At 43.1% G+C, this 20880-nt stretch overlaps 1 protein-coding gene and 1 pseudogene across 1 annotated transcript in view; one reads left to right on the forward strand and one right to left on the reverse strand.

Annotated features, from left to right (window-relative positions):
- TPRG1 (tumor protein p63 regulated 1) overlaps positions 1–9612 on the forward strand; it is a 140563-nt gene extending 130951 nt beyond the window's left edge. Inside the window, exons 5-6 of the mRNA XM_073589412.1 lie at positions 5832–5985; positions 9053–9612. Of these exons, the coding sequence (XP_073445513.1) occupies positions 5832–5985; positions 9053–9247 (349 nt within the window). The 3' untranslated portion in view covers positions 9248–9612. The remainder of the gene's footprint in view (positions 1–5831; positions 5986–9052) is intronic.
- On the reverse strand, positions 818–1752 carry LOC141100731 (tripartite motif containing 13-like; annotated as a pseudogene).
- Positions 9613–20880: the final 11268 nt, after the last annotated feature.

A 20880-nucleotide genomic window follows, 5' to 3' on the forward strand; every position in this document is an offset into this window, starting at 1 on the left:
TTTCTTTAGTTAAGTGCACATGATTATAATGCAGGTGTGATTGCTGGCTCTGCTATAAAAGAGTCACAGGTGTTGCAATCAGTGTTGGTGACAGTGTTCATTTCAACCATCCTTGGTGGAGGAGCGTTCCTTACAGCACTGTCTTAGCCCTGGTGTGAAAGGAGTCACAGGGGATTTCCTTGTTGCTCTGACAGAGCTTGGTGGCAGCGATTCAGGAGGAGAGCTGCATGCTGGTGGTGGACTCTGTTGCCAGGAGCAAGTGCAACAGAGTAAAGCTAGGTGGTGTTTTCCTGTTTGTGTTTTTCCTTGGTGTGTATTAGTGCAGCGGTGGGGCCAGCGCCTGCGCCACCCAGCTCCCTAGCAAGGGGTAGGTGTAGGGTGTGCTAGGGCGACAGGTTCCTGATCGGCACCCGGTGCGGAACCGGCATAGGGAACGTTAGGAGTGTTAGGGACACTGACTCAGGGGAGTGCAGGAGGTCTCCACGTCCCCTTTCCCTATCGCAGGGCCCACCGTTGTAACTGTTTCCCTTCCCTTTGTCTTGTTGTTTTAGTTACCGGCCTGCGAGCAGTGTCACACAGGACAGTATCACGTGCCGCGTCCTGTTGTTCTAGTTACCGGCCTGCTGGTCGCGTCACACAGGACGGGTCCACGTTACATTAAGCTTGCTAATGTAAAACTGGGAAAGCCCTCTTTCAGGATTCAGTGTATGGAAATGTAGGTTAGTCATCTTGAAAATGTCTCCTTCCATCTTTCTTGTACAAACCCTCCTGCTTTCATCGGAAGTGATTCTGGTAATAACTGTGATTCCCTGGTGAATTATACCTTTTTCTGTTTTTCCTTTTTTGCGGGTGCTTCCTGTGGCAAACACAGCATATCCACATCTCCTAGTTTTATGTTATCCCACATATGAGTATCAAAATTTTTCATGCAAGACAAGACAGTCACATCAGAGGCTGAAGGTAAAGGAACCTTAAGATAGTCAACTTTTTCTCTAAATTCTTCTATCTGCTGGAGGAATAAAAGTGGATCACAAATATCCTTAACATTTTTGGCAATGACACAAGCTCTTTTCTGCTCACTAATAATGGTGTTGAACTTATTGATTTCAGGGTCATAAGCCTGCAGGACCTCAAGCCTCATGGTCTCTAGTAATTCCTGCAACTTTTTAAAATAATCCTTTACTCTGTCTAAGTCTGTGGTCAGCAAATGAAGAGTATTCCTCTTGTTAGTCTCTAGGGTTTCCAGGCGAGCAGTCACATCTTTACATTGAATTTCCTCAAAACTCTGAAAAAAAAAGTCAAACAAACTTTTTTCCTGCTTATAGGCCTCATCAATGGAGAAGACATGGTCTTTGTGATTGCCAGTAGTGGCACAAAACCCACAGATCAGCTTCAGGTCTGTAGAGCAGAAGATGTTGAGAGATTGTCCAGTGTGGATCTTACACACCAGTGTCTTTGGAGATATCTTTTTGTACTTCTCCACTATTCCTTTCAATAAGTAATTCACTTGAGGACTATTCACATCCATTGTGGAGATTTCTTTTCGGCACGTTGGTCATTGGAATGTTGGTCTCCATATTTGCCTGGAACTTCCCTCAAGCATACCTTCTTGGCATTTTTTACAGAAGCTATGTGCACAATGTAAAACCCGAGGATCATCATAAAGGCTGCAGCAGATAGGGCATGTCAGCTCTTCTTCCAGTACCTCCATCTCATCCCACGGCTCTCCTTGTAGAAATCCCAGGCTGCTGCTCAGCTACATTCTGTGCACCCAGCATCAGGCTGTGAAGTCTGAAGCCAGACTTTACATCTTTTCCTACAGCTAAGTCTGTCATTCGTGACAATTCCTTGTGATATCTCAATGTATTATCTGTGGGTTCCTTTCAGGAAAGCAAGTAAACCTATTGCATCATCCTAAGGGCTCGTTCAGACAAGCGTTCTATACGGATGGGTTCTGTCCGAGTGAAAATTGGGCAGCACACTGTAACTTAGTAGGGCTCTATAGAGGACAGTTATTTCACATGTTGTCTCTGTGAAAAAAATTGTAGCAAGCACTAGTCTCTTCCCAGTCTTGGATGAGACTCACCCACTTGAGTCTATGGATGAGCAAAAAAGCACACAAATCTAAAAAAACTTATGCTGAAAAAAAGAATGCCACGCTCTGTTAGAGTGATAGGGACCCACTACGAGGTTTGCCGTGACGTGGCAGTGGGCTTCATACAAAAGAACCTCATGTTCAGTTTGATGTCGCTAGGCAAAAATATATATAACTAAACTTTAGGTTCTTAGTTTAACATTCTGATCAGACTGTATGAAGCCCACTGCCACGCTCCATTCGGGCGATGGGGACCCATTACGTGGTTTGCAGTGACCTGGCAGTGGGCTTCATGCAGTCTGATCAGAATGTTAAACTAAGAACCTCATGGAATTAGATCAATGTATCAATGTATGATTTTTGGAGGTGCTGTCCATTCTCTTTTTCATCAAATATAAAAAAAAACTGGCACATATGAAAACCGTCCGAGTCTTATGGATGAAAGTCGTATGAGTTTTCCTACGCACGTCTGCCTGTGGCCTATTTCAGTGGCCAAATCTTCTGTCAGATTTCCTATATTCATTCCAGTAGAAGTTTCATTCACAATGATTCAACCTATAACTATGATGTGTAACAAAATCGGCTACATGACAAATTCTCCGCTATTTCTGTCTGATATATGGTGCCATATTACCTGATTAAAGGGGTTTTCGTAAAAGATTTGCTAAAATCTGCTCAAACTCGGAATCGGAAATTTTAAAAGAAGTCGCCCTTTACATTTCATCCCCCATTGTTTAAGCACCATACATCTCCAGTCCTCCACCAGTGGTCTCGGTTTACCTGGCTGCATCAGTGGCATCTTACACACTCCATGTGGTGCCGCCAATAACAGGCTTAGTACAGCACATGATGCTTAGGGCTGGTAATTTTGCTGTTGCGATCACAAGAAATCTACAGAAAACCGTGGACACGGCTCCAGAACGTTGGGATGAAATAAGTTATTGCTGCTTCTTTAATTAATTTATTACAATTTTTGAGATGATGGGAAATTTGGGAAATTTTTACAATAATTTGAAAAACCTTTATTCCTGGACTAATGTTGCTTTATAAACGTTGATCTGCCATTGCATTTCATGACATTGATTTCAGGGTAACAGTCAGTGGCGCTGCAGGATATTAAAGTTTTTACTTTTATGAAAATTAATGTTTTGCGGCAAAAAGCCCCGTAACATTCCAAGATGGAGAAATTCCATTTTTCGAGTGGTTTATGATGAAGCTTGATAATCTGGTCCTTACCAGAAACATTTCTTCAACATTACTGGTAATGGAAAGCTTTGTAACTTAACACATGCCTGCACTTCAGGACAGATGGTCAAACACTGAAGAGTGTGGCGGTAAGTAAATTTGTACAATAGCGTACTCGCACACAAAGCTGCTGACTCCCCATTGTGTGTATTGTTTTAATGGACTGCTGCCAAGAGTTTCCATTAACCGCACATACCGCGTTTTCACTAAGCTGGGGTTTTGTTACCAGATGCAAAGAAAACATAGTGATGTTGAAATAAAACTGTTGTGTTATGGAGAGGGAATGGCATGCATTACAATTCATCGTTTTTTTTCCAGCAAGATATCTAATCTGTTAAAGCGGATTACACACCAAAATTATTAGGTTTCGGATCTCATACAATATCTATTATTTTATTCTAACTAATGTACCCTAAATATCCTGATAGATAGTATCATGTGTCCTCAGGTAAGGGAAGAACGTGATATTTTTTGCACTGAAGCAGCAGAATTCACAGTGGTAACACATTGGGTGGTTGTGACCGCAATATCATGATTAGCAGTGTACCGCCACTCACCTCAAATTGTACTGATTAGGTGTTGGTTGCAAAGAGTAAAGTGTATGTGCCTTTACTAAACTATTAGGAGGGGGCAATCGTACACAACGTATGTGCAATACCATTCTAGAGCCCTCTAAGTTAGTCATAAACATGAAAAAGCTTATTACTTGGCTACCTTGGGTTTTGTAGAGCTACTTTTTTGGAGTGTATACCCTTTAAAGGGAACCTGTGAGTAGTTTCACCCCACAAACTATTTATATGTGTATATAGCTCTTTCATAGACAAGTCCAGAAATACCTTTACATAGCCTTTCCCTTTCTCTATTACTAAGAAATCATCATTGGCATGGACATGTAAATGAGGCTGTAGATCAGAAGCCTCTGTCACTCCAGCTCTATTCCTTGCCTCCTCCTGTTTGGCTGACGACTCCTTTGCCTGAAGTCACAAATTATGTAAGCTGTCAGTCATGCAGGAAGGGGCGGCGCTAGGAGAGGAATAGAGCTGGAGTGCCAAGGGCTCTACAAATAGTTCTTTAGTCTCATTTGCATATCAATTCAAACTGATGTCTCAGTAACGGAGGAATGGACTGGCCAAGTAAAGGTATTGCTGGACTTGGCTTTAAAAGAAAACATGTACATATAAATAGCTGGGTAGATGAAACCTTGATGACAGATTCCCTTTCGAAAGGTTTTTCCTTATTGTTTTTTTGTTTTGTTTTTTCAAATCAGTGTAACAGTGAAAAATTACTTCAATGCTCTTAAGCTAAACAGTGTAATGCAGCCTCTTTTTCTACTGTATACACCTGTGGAAAACACTCATAAAATGTACAGATTTTTTTCTATGCATAAACGACATGCTGTTCATACATTCAAGCTTCAACTAACACGGTTAAAAGAAGTGAGCTGACGATTCTTCATGCATTCTCCACTAGTAAGAAGCTCAATACTTGACAATACATGTCAAATGGGAAAGCTGAAAAAATAACTCCAAGATTTTTTTCAGCCTTTTCACTGCGAAAAAAAAAGTTAATGTTTTCTTTATTTCTTTATATAAAAAAAAATCAGGATAATCCTGGAAAAATGTGCTAAAAACCAGACACTCAGGAAATGAGAAAAGAAAAACTCCAGCAAAAGGCGCTTCAGGTTTACAAAACTCCAGGGAAAGGAGAGATACATTAAAAGCATCTTCTGCTTGAAAAACAGATGGTTTTTGTCTGCTGATAAAAGCCGCAGTGTGTACATGTGTTAGACTGATACATTGTAGTAAACTACCAGTGAGACTTGTGCAATCATTGTCTTTTATAGCTGCAATATAAGAAAACCAAACCTGTCAAAAAATGCCGCATGCTGCCCTGTTTTGTCCAGCAGTGTTAGCGGAATGGAAATCCAACTCAGATTTGAGCAAACTAATTATTAAAGTCAATTTATATAAAGCATATTTTCTGTAGAACATTTTCAGATGAGCGCAGAGAATTTAATAGCTTCAGAAATTGATGATTGTGGCAAATCTAGCTCTGCTACGGCTTTAGACAGTATGATTTGGTGACATAGGGGTTTTGTTAGGCCGGGGTCACACTTGCGATTGTGAGTGAGAAACTCACGCGAGTCTCTTACATCAATAACCGGCACTGCCGCCGGTACTCGGGACCGGAGTGTGCGGCTGCATAGAAATCACATGCAGCCACACACTCGGGTCCCAAGTGTCGGCGGCTGTGCCGGGTATTGATGCAAGTTCCTCGCATCACACTCGCAAGTGTGACCCCGGCCTTAAGCTGATCCTCTTTTGACAACATCCTTATCAGAAACGATTAGGCTTTTTAAGCAATGTTTTACATATTGTGAAATTATTTGCATTCCATATGTGTCACTGGGTATTGCACCATCATTTCTGAGGATGATTTCTCAAGGGCACGTTTGATACACACGTAAAGACCTGCGATTTCATCTTTTCAGGAGAGATGGAGAAGGACTGCGTATTCACTGGGATAAATTGCGCGAGGCCTCCTTTGTTTCCCGCTGGAACCCCTTGTCTAGCGATCTTCCGTACACCACCTTCATCGATCACCCGCTAAGTACCTTTTCTGAAAAGTTCTCTGCAATCAGCCAGGTAAATGTATATACCGGTATCATATGTAGCAGCCGCGTTTGTAAATCATGAGGCCGCCATTATTACACTCTGCCACTGCTGAATACCCCTTATATGTTTGGTCAGCCAATATAGAGTGTTGCTTCATATGTACATGCTAAGAAAATCCGTCATGTCAGGTATCCCCCAGACGGAAGTATTAGGACGTCGCTCTCCAGAACAGTAAATCTTTTAAGTTGCTGAGTAGGTGAAAGTGACGTCCATCTAAGTTTCTTCCATTGAAGTCACATATTTGGTATACAGCAGCACTGCTCATATGACAGGTGCCGGGTGGAATTCAGTTATGTGGGCTGGAAAACTCTGTTTGGAGTGTGCACCCACTGTACTCTGTAGGAGGATGACATTTTTCCTGAAACATGAACTCCAGAGCATTTGCAAATAGAAGCAAACACATGTTTTAATCAGGTCTCTTCAGGGTCAGACTGCAGCAGGGATCCCAATTATTTCAGTTTTTGAATCAAATTCAAGGTAGTTTAGTAATCTTTATATACTCTGATTGGTAAGAAAAAATGTACTCTAACATTTCCACTAGAGGGCAGTGTGTGCTTTACCAGCAGAAAGTACAAGAAAAAACTTTGAAACTTCAAGGCAAGTGCAAAAAATATGTATTAAGAGGGTTATTCTCCACATCATACGTTTGTCTCAGCTTCCTGTATTTACAGAATTTATCATGTGTGTCAGTACAGCCTATATTTAAATATGTACTGATGCGCAACTATGACCCCCAAGTCCCCTAGATCATTCTTTACCCACTGCTGCCACTGGATCCATTCTCCAGTAGTTATAACGCTGTCAGCTGAGCATGGATGCACTGAAAATCATGTGTGATAAAGCATCTGACAGCCTGGTTGTAGCACTGCTTACTTATGCTCTTCTCTGAAGATCCCACTAACGCCAGTTGCACTTGCAACTTATGACCTTGTCTAGTTCAGGAGAAACACATGCATGAACAACGGTCTAATAAAACATAGCCACAGTCTCACGGCATTCTCATTTCCCTCCCATCCATGTTATAGCACAGCTCTATTTATGATCAGCACTGCTATGCTATGCATATACATAGAGCATGATCATGCTCTAAAGGTCACCAAAAGCCACCAATGAAATATGGAGTTTTAAGTGGCTTTGAACATTGGTCACAGTCACTACATTCAAAATTGGCAATTGTCACTTCATCCATAAAATGAAAAAATGGCCATGTTGAGATCTAACTTTACCAGAAAACGCACAGAAGAGTAGGAGCAGGCAACTTGCTGGGAATGTACTTTTAGCAAATAATAGAAATGTCCATTCAGCTTTCTGATGTTGGATGCACCAAGGAGACAAAGGGGAAAAAGAAGATGACACAAAGGTACTAGAAAAAAAAGAATATTACCAATGGTCATTCAGAAGCTGTGTTTTGTAAAACAATATATCGCCATTGTGGGAAAAACTCTTTAACTAGCCTTGAGCAAAAAGATTTGTATGACCCGGGCCCATCGGCCACGTTCTTAGCCCAGCCATTCTCTTCCTACCTGCCAGCATAAGAGCATAAGAGCCCTGTGAGGAGGCGATTCTCAGGCCTCTGGTCTGGCCACCATGGACTACCAACCCTGCTGCTATACTAAACTCTATTTTTTTCAACTTTAGTATTAACCTCATCCCAGCGTAAGACCTACTAGTAAGTCCATGGCAAAGACTCAGAAGGTGACATAGCTTTGAACACTACTGATTAACCACAGATCTCACAATCTTTCATTTACCCGTCTGTCACACTTAAATCACACCATCTGTGAGGTGAACAGAAAAAGCACAATTCAACAGATTAAATTCCAAAGATAATATTAATTTATTGAATACACAATTTACAAACAAAACTGTATTAATAAAACCAAGTGACATCAAATGTGAGGAACAAAAATGGCTACTATCTCCTTTTAACACATTCCATCATATCATTATTTCTTAATGTTATCCCATTTATTTGTGCCAATAAAATTCTACCTGACATAAATGAATGCTCTCAATTGTCATGGCCCATAATTATAAAGTGCCTGTGCTGAGGTAAAGTCATACAATTACTGTGTCATACAAACTAATAAATAATCAGGATAATGTCCAATGAATAAAGAATGCCACATTCATATGACCCTCATTAGGCTATCTACAAGGTTAGACCAGACTAATGACTCAATCAAAAAGATATGCTAATTCTAAAGTTATACTCACTGAATGTGTGGAGTAAGCGCCGTGTCCTTCCCCCCCGACGCGCGTTTTTGCCACACTTCTTCAGATTTAGAGCGCTTCTGCAAGGGAGAGTGGGTACAGATGGTTAATTTTAGATTTGCCATGCTGATAGACTCCTACCTAAAAAGACTGAATGATATAATAACTTACAAGGTTACTTTAACAGGTATTAGTTTATATTTATGCAACCACATTATTTTAGTTATTTCTTTTTCCACCCAAAAAGATTTCATTTTGTTTACAGTTGAATTGTACAGTTTATAGGTGATATTAAAAGTGGGAAAAGTCTGAAATTATTTTTCTTTGTGATTGCTGAAAGTTCTATGATTCTTTAGCCTGACAAAAAGCTGGCATTTAACCAAATTATTATTTTTTTTTTACAGTTTTACATTTTTGAACTTTTTTCTAACCATTAAAATGTAAAAAAAAAAAACATCACCCTACTTAGATTTTTTTTTTCTAATTTTTCAGTAATATATATAGGAAAATGAATAGTGTCATTCAAAACTCGGCCCAGAAAAACAAGCCCTCATACGGCTATGTCCTCAGAAGTAAATAGTTGTCACTCTTGGAAAAAGGAGAGGATAAAAAAACAAATGCAATAATGGAAATTGGCTTGGACATAAAGGGGGCAAAACAAATGGTGACTCCTCTGTGTATGAAAACTATATAGATTAACACATGAAAACATTAGCCACTCGTTGTAACTGGCCTGGTACACATTTTTATATGTGGAAGCATAATTTGTATCAGTCTGAACGTCTACCATTCATTCACCGTCTTCTATCTTCTATGTCTACAGATTTCAGTCTTTAATGATCAATTGGTAAAAGCCGTCCAAGAATCACACAAGACTAACCCTGTGCCAGGGCGAGCAAATGGAGCCTTGATCCTAAATCAACCACTTCTAATTGAGACATACGTTGGATTCATGTCCTTCATCGGGAACCGTAACAAACTTGGCTATTCACTCGCGAGAGGCAGCGTTGGGTTTTAAGTAAAGCTGATATTGTTAAAGTGTCAAGTGTCTCACAGATACTTCTTTGCCGTATACATAGAAGTAAGCCATAATATCATGTTAGGTGTTAATGTATGGATGACATCAGTCTAGCACCCTGAGGCTTCACACAACTTTTTCCATTGTTCTGTGCTGTTGTACCATTTAAAAGATTAAATCAGGGATGACTAGCTGAATTTTAATGTTGGGGACCATTGAAGGGTGTGTATGTTGCCATAGAAAAGCCCTTCACCACTACATCTAATGTCATGTTTAGTGTATTTTTAATATTAGTCTTTTATATATCTCGGCTCAATTAATGCTTTAATAAATATATTCTTAATCAATATAACTATCTATATTTACTGTTGGTCATGTGTGTTATTGTTATTATTATTTACTAGATGAAGAGCCCGGCGTTGCCCTAACGGTTATTTATAACAAATTATAATGAATATATATATATATATATATATATATAAAGCTGAGTGTATAGTCCCGCCCACTCCGCATAACCACATTCACTATAATATCCCACTCAATCCCGTCAGCCAGAGCTGCCGGACTACTACCCCTAATATCCCACATTGTCCCGTCAGCCAGAGCTACCGGACTACTATTATCCCACATCATCCCGTCAAAGCCACCAGACTATTACCCCTAATATCCCACTTCATCCCGTCAGCCATAGCCACCGGACAACTACCACTAATATCCCACATCATCCCGTCACAGCCGCCGGACTACTACCCCTAATATCCCACATCATCCCGTCAGCCAGAGCCACCAGACTACTAATATCCCACATCATCCTGTCAAAGCCACTGGACTACTACCTCTAATATCCCACTTCATCCTGTCAGCCATAGCCACCGGACAACTACCTCTAATATCCCACAACATCCCATCACAGCCGCTGGACTACTCCCCCTAATATCCCACATCATCCCATCAGCCAGAGCCACCGGACTACTACCCCCAATATCCCACATCATCCCATCAGCCAGAGCCACTGGAATACTCCCCCTAATATCCCACATCTCGTCAGCCAGAGCTACCGAACTACTAACCCTAATATCCCACATCATTCTGTAAGCCTGGGGTCAAAACCAGAGCGCTGAGTGGATTTGCCCTGACTTCCATACCAATGATCCCTTTAATAGAAGCCTTGGGTGAGAATCAGAGCGCTGAGGGATTTACCCTAACTTCCATACCAGAGATCCCTTTAAGAGAGGCCTGGGGTCAGTACCAAAGCGCAGAGTGGATTTGCCCTCACTTCCATACCGGGGATCCCTTTAAGAGGGGCCTGGGGTCAGAATCAGAGTGCAGAGTGGATTTGCCCTCACTTCCATACCAGGGATCCCTTTAAGAGGGGCATGGGGTCAGAACCAGAGTGCTGATTGGAATTGACCTACCTTCCATACCAATGATCCCTTTAAGAGGCCCTGGGTTCAGAACCACAGTGCTGAGTGGAAGGGTCCTAACTTCCGTACGGGTATCCCTTAAAAAGAGGCCTGGGGTCAAAACCAAAGCACTGGATGTATTTGCCCCGACTTCCATAACAATGATCCCTTTAATAGAGACCTGGGGTCAGTACCAGAGCATTTGAAGGCAATTGCCCTGACTTCCATACTGGGGATCCCTTTAAGAGAGACTGAGGTCAGAACCAGAACTCTCAGTGGAATTGCCCTAACTTCCATACCGGGGATCCCTTTAAGAGAGGCCTGGCGTCAGAACCAAAGCGCTGGATGGATTTACCCTGACTTCCATACCAATGATCCCTTTAAGAGAGGCCTGGGGTCAAAATCAGCGCTGAGAGATTTGCCCTAACTTCCATACCGGAGATCCCTTTAAGAGAGGCCTGGTGTCAGTACCAAAGCGCAGAGTGGATTTGCCATGACTTCTGTACCGGGGATCCCTATAAGAGGGGCCTGAGTACTTAGTGGAATTGCCCTAATTTCCATACCAATGATCCCTTTAAGAGCCCCTGGGGTCAGAACCACAGAGCTGAGTGGAAGGGTCCTAACTTCTATACTGGGGATCCCTTTAAGAGAGGCCTGGGGTCGAAACCAAAGTGCTGGATAGATTTGACCTGACTTCCATACCAATGATCCCTTTAATTGAAGCCTGGGGTTAGAATCAGAGCGCTGAGGGATTTGCCTTTAAGAGGGAAGATGTGCCTATGGGATGGAGGATGTGTGATGGGTATATGGGCAGGGTGGGGGGATTCATTTCTGTCATGTGCTCTCTGCTCCTTTCTGGGGGGGCAGACAATGGCTGGGAGCTTATGTTCCTGGTAATGCTAGATTTCTCCCACCCGGTCACTGTCCACTGAGGTGTTGATGAGGAGTGAGAAAACTATTGCTCAAAGTAACCAATCACAGCTCAGCTTCTTTTAAACAGCTCTGGTGAAATGAAAGATGCTTAGTGATTGGTTGCAAGGAAAACTGTTGCTCATAACAACCAATCACAGCTCAGCTTCTCTTAAGCAGCTCTGGTGAAATGAAAGATGCTTCATGATTGGTTGGTGACACACACACACATTCAATTTTATATATAGAGATTTATATAGCACCATTGATTCCATAGTGCTGTACATTAGACGGGGTTACATCAAAATACAGATATCACTTACAGTAAACAAACTAACAATGACAGACTGGTACAGAGGGAAGAGGACCCTGCCCTTGCGGGCTTACATTCTACAGGATTATGGGAAGGGGCCAGTAGGTCGGTGGTTGCAGTAGCTCCGATGGTGTTGAGGTGGCCGTGTGGTCATTACAGGTTGTAAGCTTCTTTGAAGAAATGGGTTTTCAGGTTCCATCTGAAGGATCCAAATGTGATGGATAACGGACATGTTGGGGCACAGAATTCCAGGGGATGGGGGATATTCGGGAGAAATCTTGGAAGTGATTGGAGCAAATAAGCGTCGAGGAGAGAAGGAGGTCTTGAGAGGACCGGAGATTACGTGAGGGAAGATATTGAGAGATTAGTTCAGAAATATACGGACGAGAAAGGTTATGGATGGCTTTGTAGGACAGTGTGTTAGTAGTTTAAACTGGATACACTGGGAAATTGGGAGCCAGTGAAGGGATTTGCAAAGAGGGAAAGCAGGAGTGTAGCCAAGGGAGAGAGATTAGTCAGGCAGCAGAGTTAAGGACTGACTGGAGGGGTGCGAGAGTGTTAGAAGGTAGGCCACAGAGAAGCATGTTGCAGTAGTCGAGGCGGGAGATGATTAGGGCATGCACAAGCATTTTGGTAGCGTGAGGGTTGAGGAAAGGACGGATTCTGGAAATATTTTTGAGCTGGAGGTCACAGGAGGTGGCGAGAGCTTGGATGTACGGTTTGAAGGACTGGGCAGAGTCAAGGGTTACTCCGAGGCAGCGGATTTTCGGGACAGGGGAAAGTGTGGTTTCATTTATTGTGTGTTCTTGTCTTGTTCTTTGTTATATTTTTTAAAAATGACCTTGCCCTCCAAATAAAGTATACATTTTATTATGCCCGCAGAGCGCAGCATTGTGCTACAAAGCATAGCAATCTGTAACTAAAGTATTATTAGATGCCACAAATCCGCCAACACAGCAAGGCCACTTAGCAGCTCTGATGGTGTTAGCAGGAGTGACCCATGTTGTAGTACTAAAAGGCACCATTATCCAGCAGTGATGCGTCCAACGTAACCACGTACCGCCTCAAGTGTTGGTGACTGCATACTGTATACTATTGTGTACCAGCAGTACCAGTATTTCCAAATGGAAACTGGATGCTATGGCAGAGTTGCATAGTGCTCAGCAGTACAGAAAACTGATTTTTTTATCAAACTGCACCAGGCAGCCCAGTAAATGACACTACAATCTGGGTCTGTGTCCCCACATCATGTTGATCTTGGATTACATAGTAAAAACAGCTGACAGATTCGCTTTTAGGCCATGTGCAGACGTTGCATATTTTTGGTCTCATTTTTCTGCACAAAAAATGCAGCTGCTGGCAGAAAACGCATGGTGGAATGTCTGCGTTTTTGATGCGGTTTTATAGCGTTTTTTAAGCGTTTTTTGGGATGCGTTTTTCTTGCGTTTTTCAAATAATTTTCCATGCATTTTCTATGCTGATTTCATGCATATTTTGTGCGGTTTTGCTTGCGTTTTTCTACCTGATTTGTCTCCCTTTTTTGAAAGCAAAAATAAAGAGAAGAAACTTCAAAATCGAAAAAAAAAAAATGATGTCACTTCCTAGTCCAACCTCTTTCTCCATTTTGGATTCGGCACACTTTCGTAATCATGAGTGCTAACCTTGAAAATGATCGGAGTGAACAACGAAGCACACAGCATGGCGAAGAACATGGTGAAACTAATGTATGGCTACACAGGCCACAACGCCTCCAAGCTTTTGGAGTATTGCTTGATTATCTGAATCAGCAAAGACTCCAGGTAAGCAACACTATATGTAAAAATATTGTTTGTGAGTCCTCATCACACATAGTGAGATTGCTAGCGAGGTCGCTGAAACATCACAGCTTTTGTGACGCAACAGCGACGTCGCCAGCCATCTTGCTACATGTGATGGATATGGGCGACCGCCCCCCTGTTGGATATTGCTGATTGAGCTTCAATGTCCTGTCCATTTTTTGATCGGTTTTGTTCCGCTGGCCTCATGCATTGCTATGTTTGCTGACAATGAGCGACTGCGATGGTGGCGCAAAATTCAAGGACGCAGGCTGGAGTCGTCAGATTAGCAGCTGTGTGGCAAGGTCCCAATGACCGCTGAGGTTACGGCTTGCCGTATAGTGGCTGTGTAAATTGAATAGATCTGCGTGTTGAGTGAACAGGTAGTGACGTACCAACCATCTTTAGGTCTCATCGTTTTCCTCAGCGCTGGAGCGTTGTAGACTCTCACAGGACCTTAACCCAAATTATTTTATCTTATTTGCAGGCCAGAAAGAGAACCAGAAGAATGTGGGTACACCCCATTGTGGCAGAACGTACAGGAAAGGGTCACTTTCGTGTGCTATACCAAGATTTGAGAAGGTAAGTTACCCATATGTGACGAGAATTTGTTATGTAAAATTTTGGTAACTACAAATCTGTATGTGATGTAACTTATTATTTTTTTTAACAGATATCCCGAGACATTTGTGTCCTTTTGCCGGCTCACCATCCCGGCATTTGACCTGTTCCTGAGCATTATGGGAGAAGACCTTATGATATTTTTCCACAACTAATAATAAAACAAATTGTAAATCTTAATTTATTATAAAACCAATAAAAGACTTAATGACCAACATAGTCTTTTTCTATTTTTTTTTAAATATAAAATCTTTCAACAACAAAGAAAAGGTTCAACAAACACAAGTGTTGTCCGAATATGGCCTCGCAAAACGGTGACAGCAGGTCTGGTGTCAGCAACGCAGAACTAATGAAGGTAATGGAGGACTTTGTCATCCAGGACCTGCCTTATGCCCTAAACTAGTTGAGCAAGATGTAATCTTGGTAACTCATGTTTTCAGAGTTAACATCTCCATAATAAGAATAGTTAACGGGAGGTCGCTGATACCGTTGGTCATCACGCTGTTGTTGTGGTGGTGGCATTGGTGGTTGTGGAGGCGGCAATGGTGGTGGTGGTGGTGGACGCCTTGATCGAACACTTTGTGTGGCCCCTATTACAATATCTGCTAAAGGTGAGATAGGCGAAGGGTCTTCAAATTCTGACAGTATTGCATTTACTACTGTCATAAACTTAGTCTGCCTTTCCGCTGACAGTAACCGAGCTTTGCTGGCTATGCTGGCAACAAAAAAATCCAAGTGATCTTCCCTGGAAGATTTATTGATTAGATCTATGGTGTCATTAACCCTTTTTGTAGTCACATCCATTTTTTTTTGGGTTTTGGCCTTGCTTTTTTTGGCCAGTGGCTCGGTTACTGTCAACGGATTGGCAGCTGTTTGACTGTTTGGGGCAGCAGTATTTTGGGTCTCTGCACAAGATGCCATCCCTGAAGATGACGCAGCCGACACTACACCAGATGTACAGGGAGACTCAGGTTCACAGAATGAAGACCCATCCATAGAATCTGTGGATCCTGCGGCCTCTTGGCTGGCATCTTCAGGAAGCGGCGAAATGTTTCCATCAGTGCTGTCATAAAAAAAGATAACAGTTTTCAGTGATAATTCAAATTTTAGTCATCCTAACAACATTGAAATTATATCTAAATATTCACCTCCTCAAAGTCCTGCTGGTTAACAAGAAACACATATGCTTATACAAGCTGAATTTTATTTTCGCCGGTGAAGATCCACTGGTGCCAATCTTGGCTTGGATTTTTTGAAATCGATCTCTCACCGATCTCCAGCGTTGCTTAACATCATGCACTAAAATGTAAAGAAAAAACACATTATGATCCGTGCAATACGTTTAAAAATGAAGAGTTGGTCTGTATAACCAACATAACAAAATGTACTTACTAATTTTCTGCTGCAGGGCAACGCTGTACCCATCAAATTCATGATACAGCTGTCGGCAGATTCGGGACCAACACATGTCACGTGTATACTTGTCTTTGTAGGCCTCATCGGCCGGGTCCCAGATAGCTGGCATGTCGCTTATCTGTAATGGATAAGAATATGTTATTTATATCTTCATATTTAGTTTGTTAGCATACATACAATGTCGTACACACACACACACAGTCACGTACACACACTTCCCTCACGATGTGATAGCATCGGGCACACGTATCCGTCAACTCCTGGACAGTCTGAGTTGCAACGTAACATTGGTGGATGGAGCAAGACATGATGTCCCAGGGTGTCAATCGGATTATGGGGAATGGACGGTCCAGGCCATGGCTTAACTGCCTTCATCTATTAAGAACTGCTGACACACTCCAGCCACATGAGGTCTGCCATTGTGGAACCTAGGGCCAACTGCACCTGGAGGGCTGTGTGCCCCGACCAAGAAAAACCACCCCACACCATTACTGACCCAGTGCCAAACATGTCATGCTTAATGATGCTGCAGGCAACAGATCACTCTGTATGTTGTCTCCACACTCTGTCATGTATGTCACATGTGCAGAGTGTGAGCCTGGTGCCTGCGCCATCCTTCTGCATGACCGTTTTAGCAGTGGGTTATTAATAATGGTGTGGGCTGTTTTTTATTTTGAGGGCAATGTGTAGTATTGAACTGAAACACGCGCATGGAGGCCACACACAATACTAAGGTGAATTAGAACTAGATTACACATTCCTTTGTGTTTTTTTCAATCCAAATACAGGACTCCATTGTTTTACAAATTTGCTCGCTGGATGTTTTATTCAAAGCCTGGGAAGATTCTACCCTTTCCCAGGATACCAAAAAACAGTCCACATTTACTTTATTTAGCATTCTGCACTTGAACAAAATGGCGTGAGCCATCGCCATTTTGTTCAAGTCCAGAACGGCAAAGCCAGTAACTGGGGCTCAATTACCGTAAAGTGTGCTCCCGGGCCGTAAAGTGAGCTCCCGGACCGTAAAGTGAGGTCCCGGAGTTCATTGAACCGTCGGGAACCCACCGCCGACCAGCGCACACTGCAGGAGCAATTTAACTCTTGCAGTGCATCACCGGAGGACATCGTGGGACAGAACCTTTTTTTTTTTTTTTTTTAAACATTTTAATGGGAGACCAGTGAGGGAAGGCTTCGGGCAGGTGAAAGTGGTATGTGGTAAGTATGTGTACATGTTGTGTGTTGTATGTACTGTTTGTTACGTGTGTGTTTTTTTAACCCATTGTGGTCATCCGCCTGACGATGGGAAAACTCTCCCATCATATTTGGATGGGAGAGCTGTCCCATCCAACGAATGACCACAATCTGTCACTACAGACACACAGACTGACGCACAGACTGACACACACACACAGACTGACACACACAGACATAACTTACCAACTCAATCATGCGCCTCACATCCATCCCCATACGACGGTACGAGTCCATTTTATTTTCAGACAGCATACACTTCCTCCTTCCTGTTCCGTCACTTCCCTTTCCTGCGGTTTTGGATAGCAAATCAGCAGCAAAACCGCAGATCTTTCTTTGATCAGCGGTTTTGCTGCGGAATTGAAAGATAGAATGGGAGTCTATGGGTGCAGAACCGCAGCGGAACCGCAGAAAAGAAGTGACATGCTGCAGAAAATAAACCGCTACGTTTCTGTGCGGTTTTTTCCGCAGCATGTGCACATCAAGTCTGCGGATCCCATAGACTCCCATTATAGGTGCACTACACTGCGGATTTTAGGCTATTCCGCGCGGTACAAACCGCGGCGGAACCGCAATTAAATCCGCAGCGTGTGCACATGGCCTTAAGATAAGTAGTTTGGACCTAAAAGATTACTCCAAAGTTTAGTGTTGGGTATTAAAAAGATTTCCCAAATTTAAAATAATTAAAAGAAGCTAATATTTATAGAGGGTACAAAGAAACGCTAAATTACATTCTCATTGATATTATTTTAGTATTTATTCCGTCAGTAGTCTGTTATTATACTTATTTTATACAACTGTTTGAAATAACTGTTAGCATTGTCTTAGGAGGAGTAGTTTATGAGGACTCTTTTAGGATTGTTAATTTATTAGAATAGGATATACGCTCTTTAGGTCTCATAGGGTTGTGCAATAGATAAAAAAGCTGGTAGAATGGTAAGCATAGGGACAAACCTATGCCCCCGCGCCCGCCACCAGTCACTGGAGCGGAACTAGTAATAACTCGTCTGCGGAGAAGAAAAAAGCCAATGCCCATAGAAGATCGGAAACGTACAGTGGAATCGCACTTTTGCAGGAAGCGGGATTGCGGGGCCACCACTACACATCATTGGGCACTGTGACTCTGATGGGAGGCGGCTGGAACGCTAATGAAGACTGGAGGCAGAGTTTACTCCCAGCCCTGGAAGAGCTCATTACCACAAAGGAATAAAAGAGGATCTCTCCACAAGACCTTTGATATGAGGCAAAACTATGACTATTTTTGGCATTCTATTATGTGTACGCCCATGTTAATAGGTTACATACATCCAAGTGGGTGACAGATTCCCCTTAAAGGGGTTGTCCACTACTAGGAAAGCCCCTTCTTAAACCAAATGTTTCGTCCCGATAAAATAGTAAAGCCTCATGTGTCGACTCCGTTCCAGCGGTTTTGTCACTCTTGGCCCCTGGACTATGATGTGGTGGAATGACACGTGATTCCCAGTGCCCAGATTTGGCCTCACTGTCCCCGCCTTTGGACAAACTAAACATGAAGAGGAAGTCTGGTATGAGCTGCAGCACTGGCTTTTATTTCCATGTTCTGTTCGCACAAAGGCAGAGACTGTGACGCCAGCGCAGATCGGGCATCACGTGTCACAACACCACATCACAGCCCCGGGGAGAGCGAGTGCCAACACCGTGGGAACAGCGCCAGTACAGGAGGTGAATATAGGCTTTATTATTTTATAGCAGCAGAACATTTACTTTAAGAAGAGGTTATCCCAGTAGTGGACAACCCCTTTACGATAAAATATGTGACATTCACATTTATTTCTTAAGTGGTTTTTTCTGTGGCCAATTTGTAATTATTTGTCCGGCAGACTAATTTTTATGTTTGGACTTTGTATTGCACCTGTACACACTTGATCCAAATTGTTGGTACCCTTCGTTTAATGACAGAAAAGCCCACAATGGTGACAGAAATAATTTGAATCTAACAAAAGTAATAATAAATCAAAAATCTGTCAAAATGAACAAATGAAAGTCAGACATTGCTTTACAACCACGCTTCCACATAATTTAAAAAAAAAAATAAAACTCATGAAATAATCTTGGACAGAAGTGAAGGTACCCTTAAATTAATATTTTGTTGCACAACCTTTTGAGGCAATCACTGCAATCAAACGATTCCTGTAACTGTCAATGAGACTTCTGCACCTATTGACAGGTATTTTGGTCAACTCCTCCAGAGCAAACTGTCTCGTGTTTGAAGGTGTCACGCTCACGCCCTGACTGGAGGGCATGAGCCAGGGGGTTGTGGCCCCACTGTGTCACAAGCCAGACTACCCTGGAAGGAGCGTGACTAGGACAGCTACCTTGGTCTTCACTGGAGTCTCTGATGGTGAGGTCAGGCTTGTGCGACAGGTAGCTGCCAGGTGCCACTCCAGGGTGGTGTCTGGCTGTGGCTGCTGATCACACTGGGGGAGACTGAACACTAGGACAGGTGCGGGCAGCAGGCATGACTGGCAGGTGAGCACGGCTGAGACAATGGCAGGGAGGTGTGGTGTATGGAATAGGGAGGGACCTGTTTACACAGGAGGTGTAGGAACTGGTACAGGTAGGATGGAAATATGGACAGGTATGAGGAAACAGGTTTGGACCTGTTCACACTGGAGAAGAACCGCAAGACTGCGGAGAGGAGCTGCAGTTTGCTGCAAGAGGTTCTGCAGCAGCAGAATGGGGCACAGGCAGAACCGCCAGAGTGCGGAGCACAGGCACAACCGCAGGAGTACGGAGCACAGGCAGAGCCGCAAGAGTGCAGAGCACAGGCAGATGGAGAGGACACAAGGAAAGACACAGCAGGAAAAGGAGCCACAGACAAGGAGACTGCGAGACAGAGGTAGGACTGAGTTCAGACAAGGTAACGGTACAAGACAAGGTACAGGAGCAGAGACCAGGATATTCTGCCTCCTGAAGGGTGGCAAGACAGGCAAAGACAAGGCTAGAACAAAGACACAGAGACCAGGATATTCTGCCTCCTGGAGGGCAGACAGACAGGTACAAGGCAAAGCTAGGAATCCAGCCTCCAGAGAAGGCGAAACACAGGACAGGACCTGGCAACTCAGTAGCAAGACACTGAGTAAAGGCATTGCACAGGCAGCTACCACCAGGTGGAGCTGCCCTAAATACTAGAGGCCTCTTGGTAATTGGCCAGGGACACATTAGACAGGTTCACCCTGATTCCATAAGAACCAGAGAGTTCTGGCGCCGCCCCCCTATGCATACAGCAAGGAAGCAGGCAGGAAGCAAGAGGCACACAGCATGGAGCCGGCAGAAGACAGAACCCAGAGCATGGCCTGGAGTAGTGGGTAAGTAGTTGTGTAAGTCAGGTGGGGGATGGGAGGCCATGCAGTGAAGCCGGCAGGGTTGTTACTAAAGGTTACCTTTTCCAGGTATGGAATGGCATGGTTCAGCTCTTTACAAAGTTACTCAATAGCATTTAGGTCAGGGCTCATAGAAGGCCACTTCAGAATAGTCCAATGTGCCTCTTAGCCATTCTTGGGTGTTTTAGCTGTGTGTTTTGGGTCATTATCCTGTTGCAAGACCCATGGCTTGCGACTGAGACCAAGCTTTCTGACACTGGGTAGCACATTTCTCTTTAGAATCCCTTGATAGTCTTGAGATTTCATTGTACCATGCACAGATTCTAGACACCCTGTGCCAGATGCAGCAAATCAGCCCCAGAACCTAACAGAGCCTCCTCCATGTTTCACAGTAGGGACAGTGTTCTTTTCTTGATATGCTTCATTTTTCCAACTGTGAACATATAGCTGATATGCCTTGCCAAAAAGTTTGATTTTTGTCTCATCTGTCCATAGGACATTCGCCCAGAAGCTTTGTGGGTTGTCAACATGTAGTTTGGCAAAT

This window comes from Dendrobates tinctorius, unplaced genomic scaffold, assembly GCF_039654945.1.
Source record: "Dendrobates tinctorius isolate UK_male_01 unplaced genomic scaffold, ASM3965494v1 ptg000107l, whole genome shotgun sequence".
Lineage (NCBI taxonomy): Eukaryota > Metazoa > Chordata > Amphibia > Anura > Dendrobatidae > Dendrobates > Dendrobates tinctorius.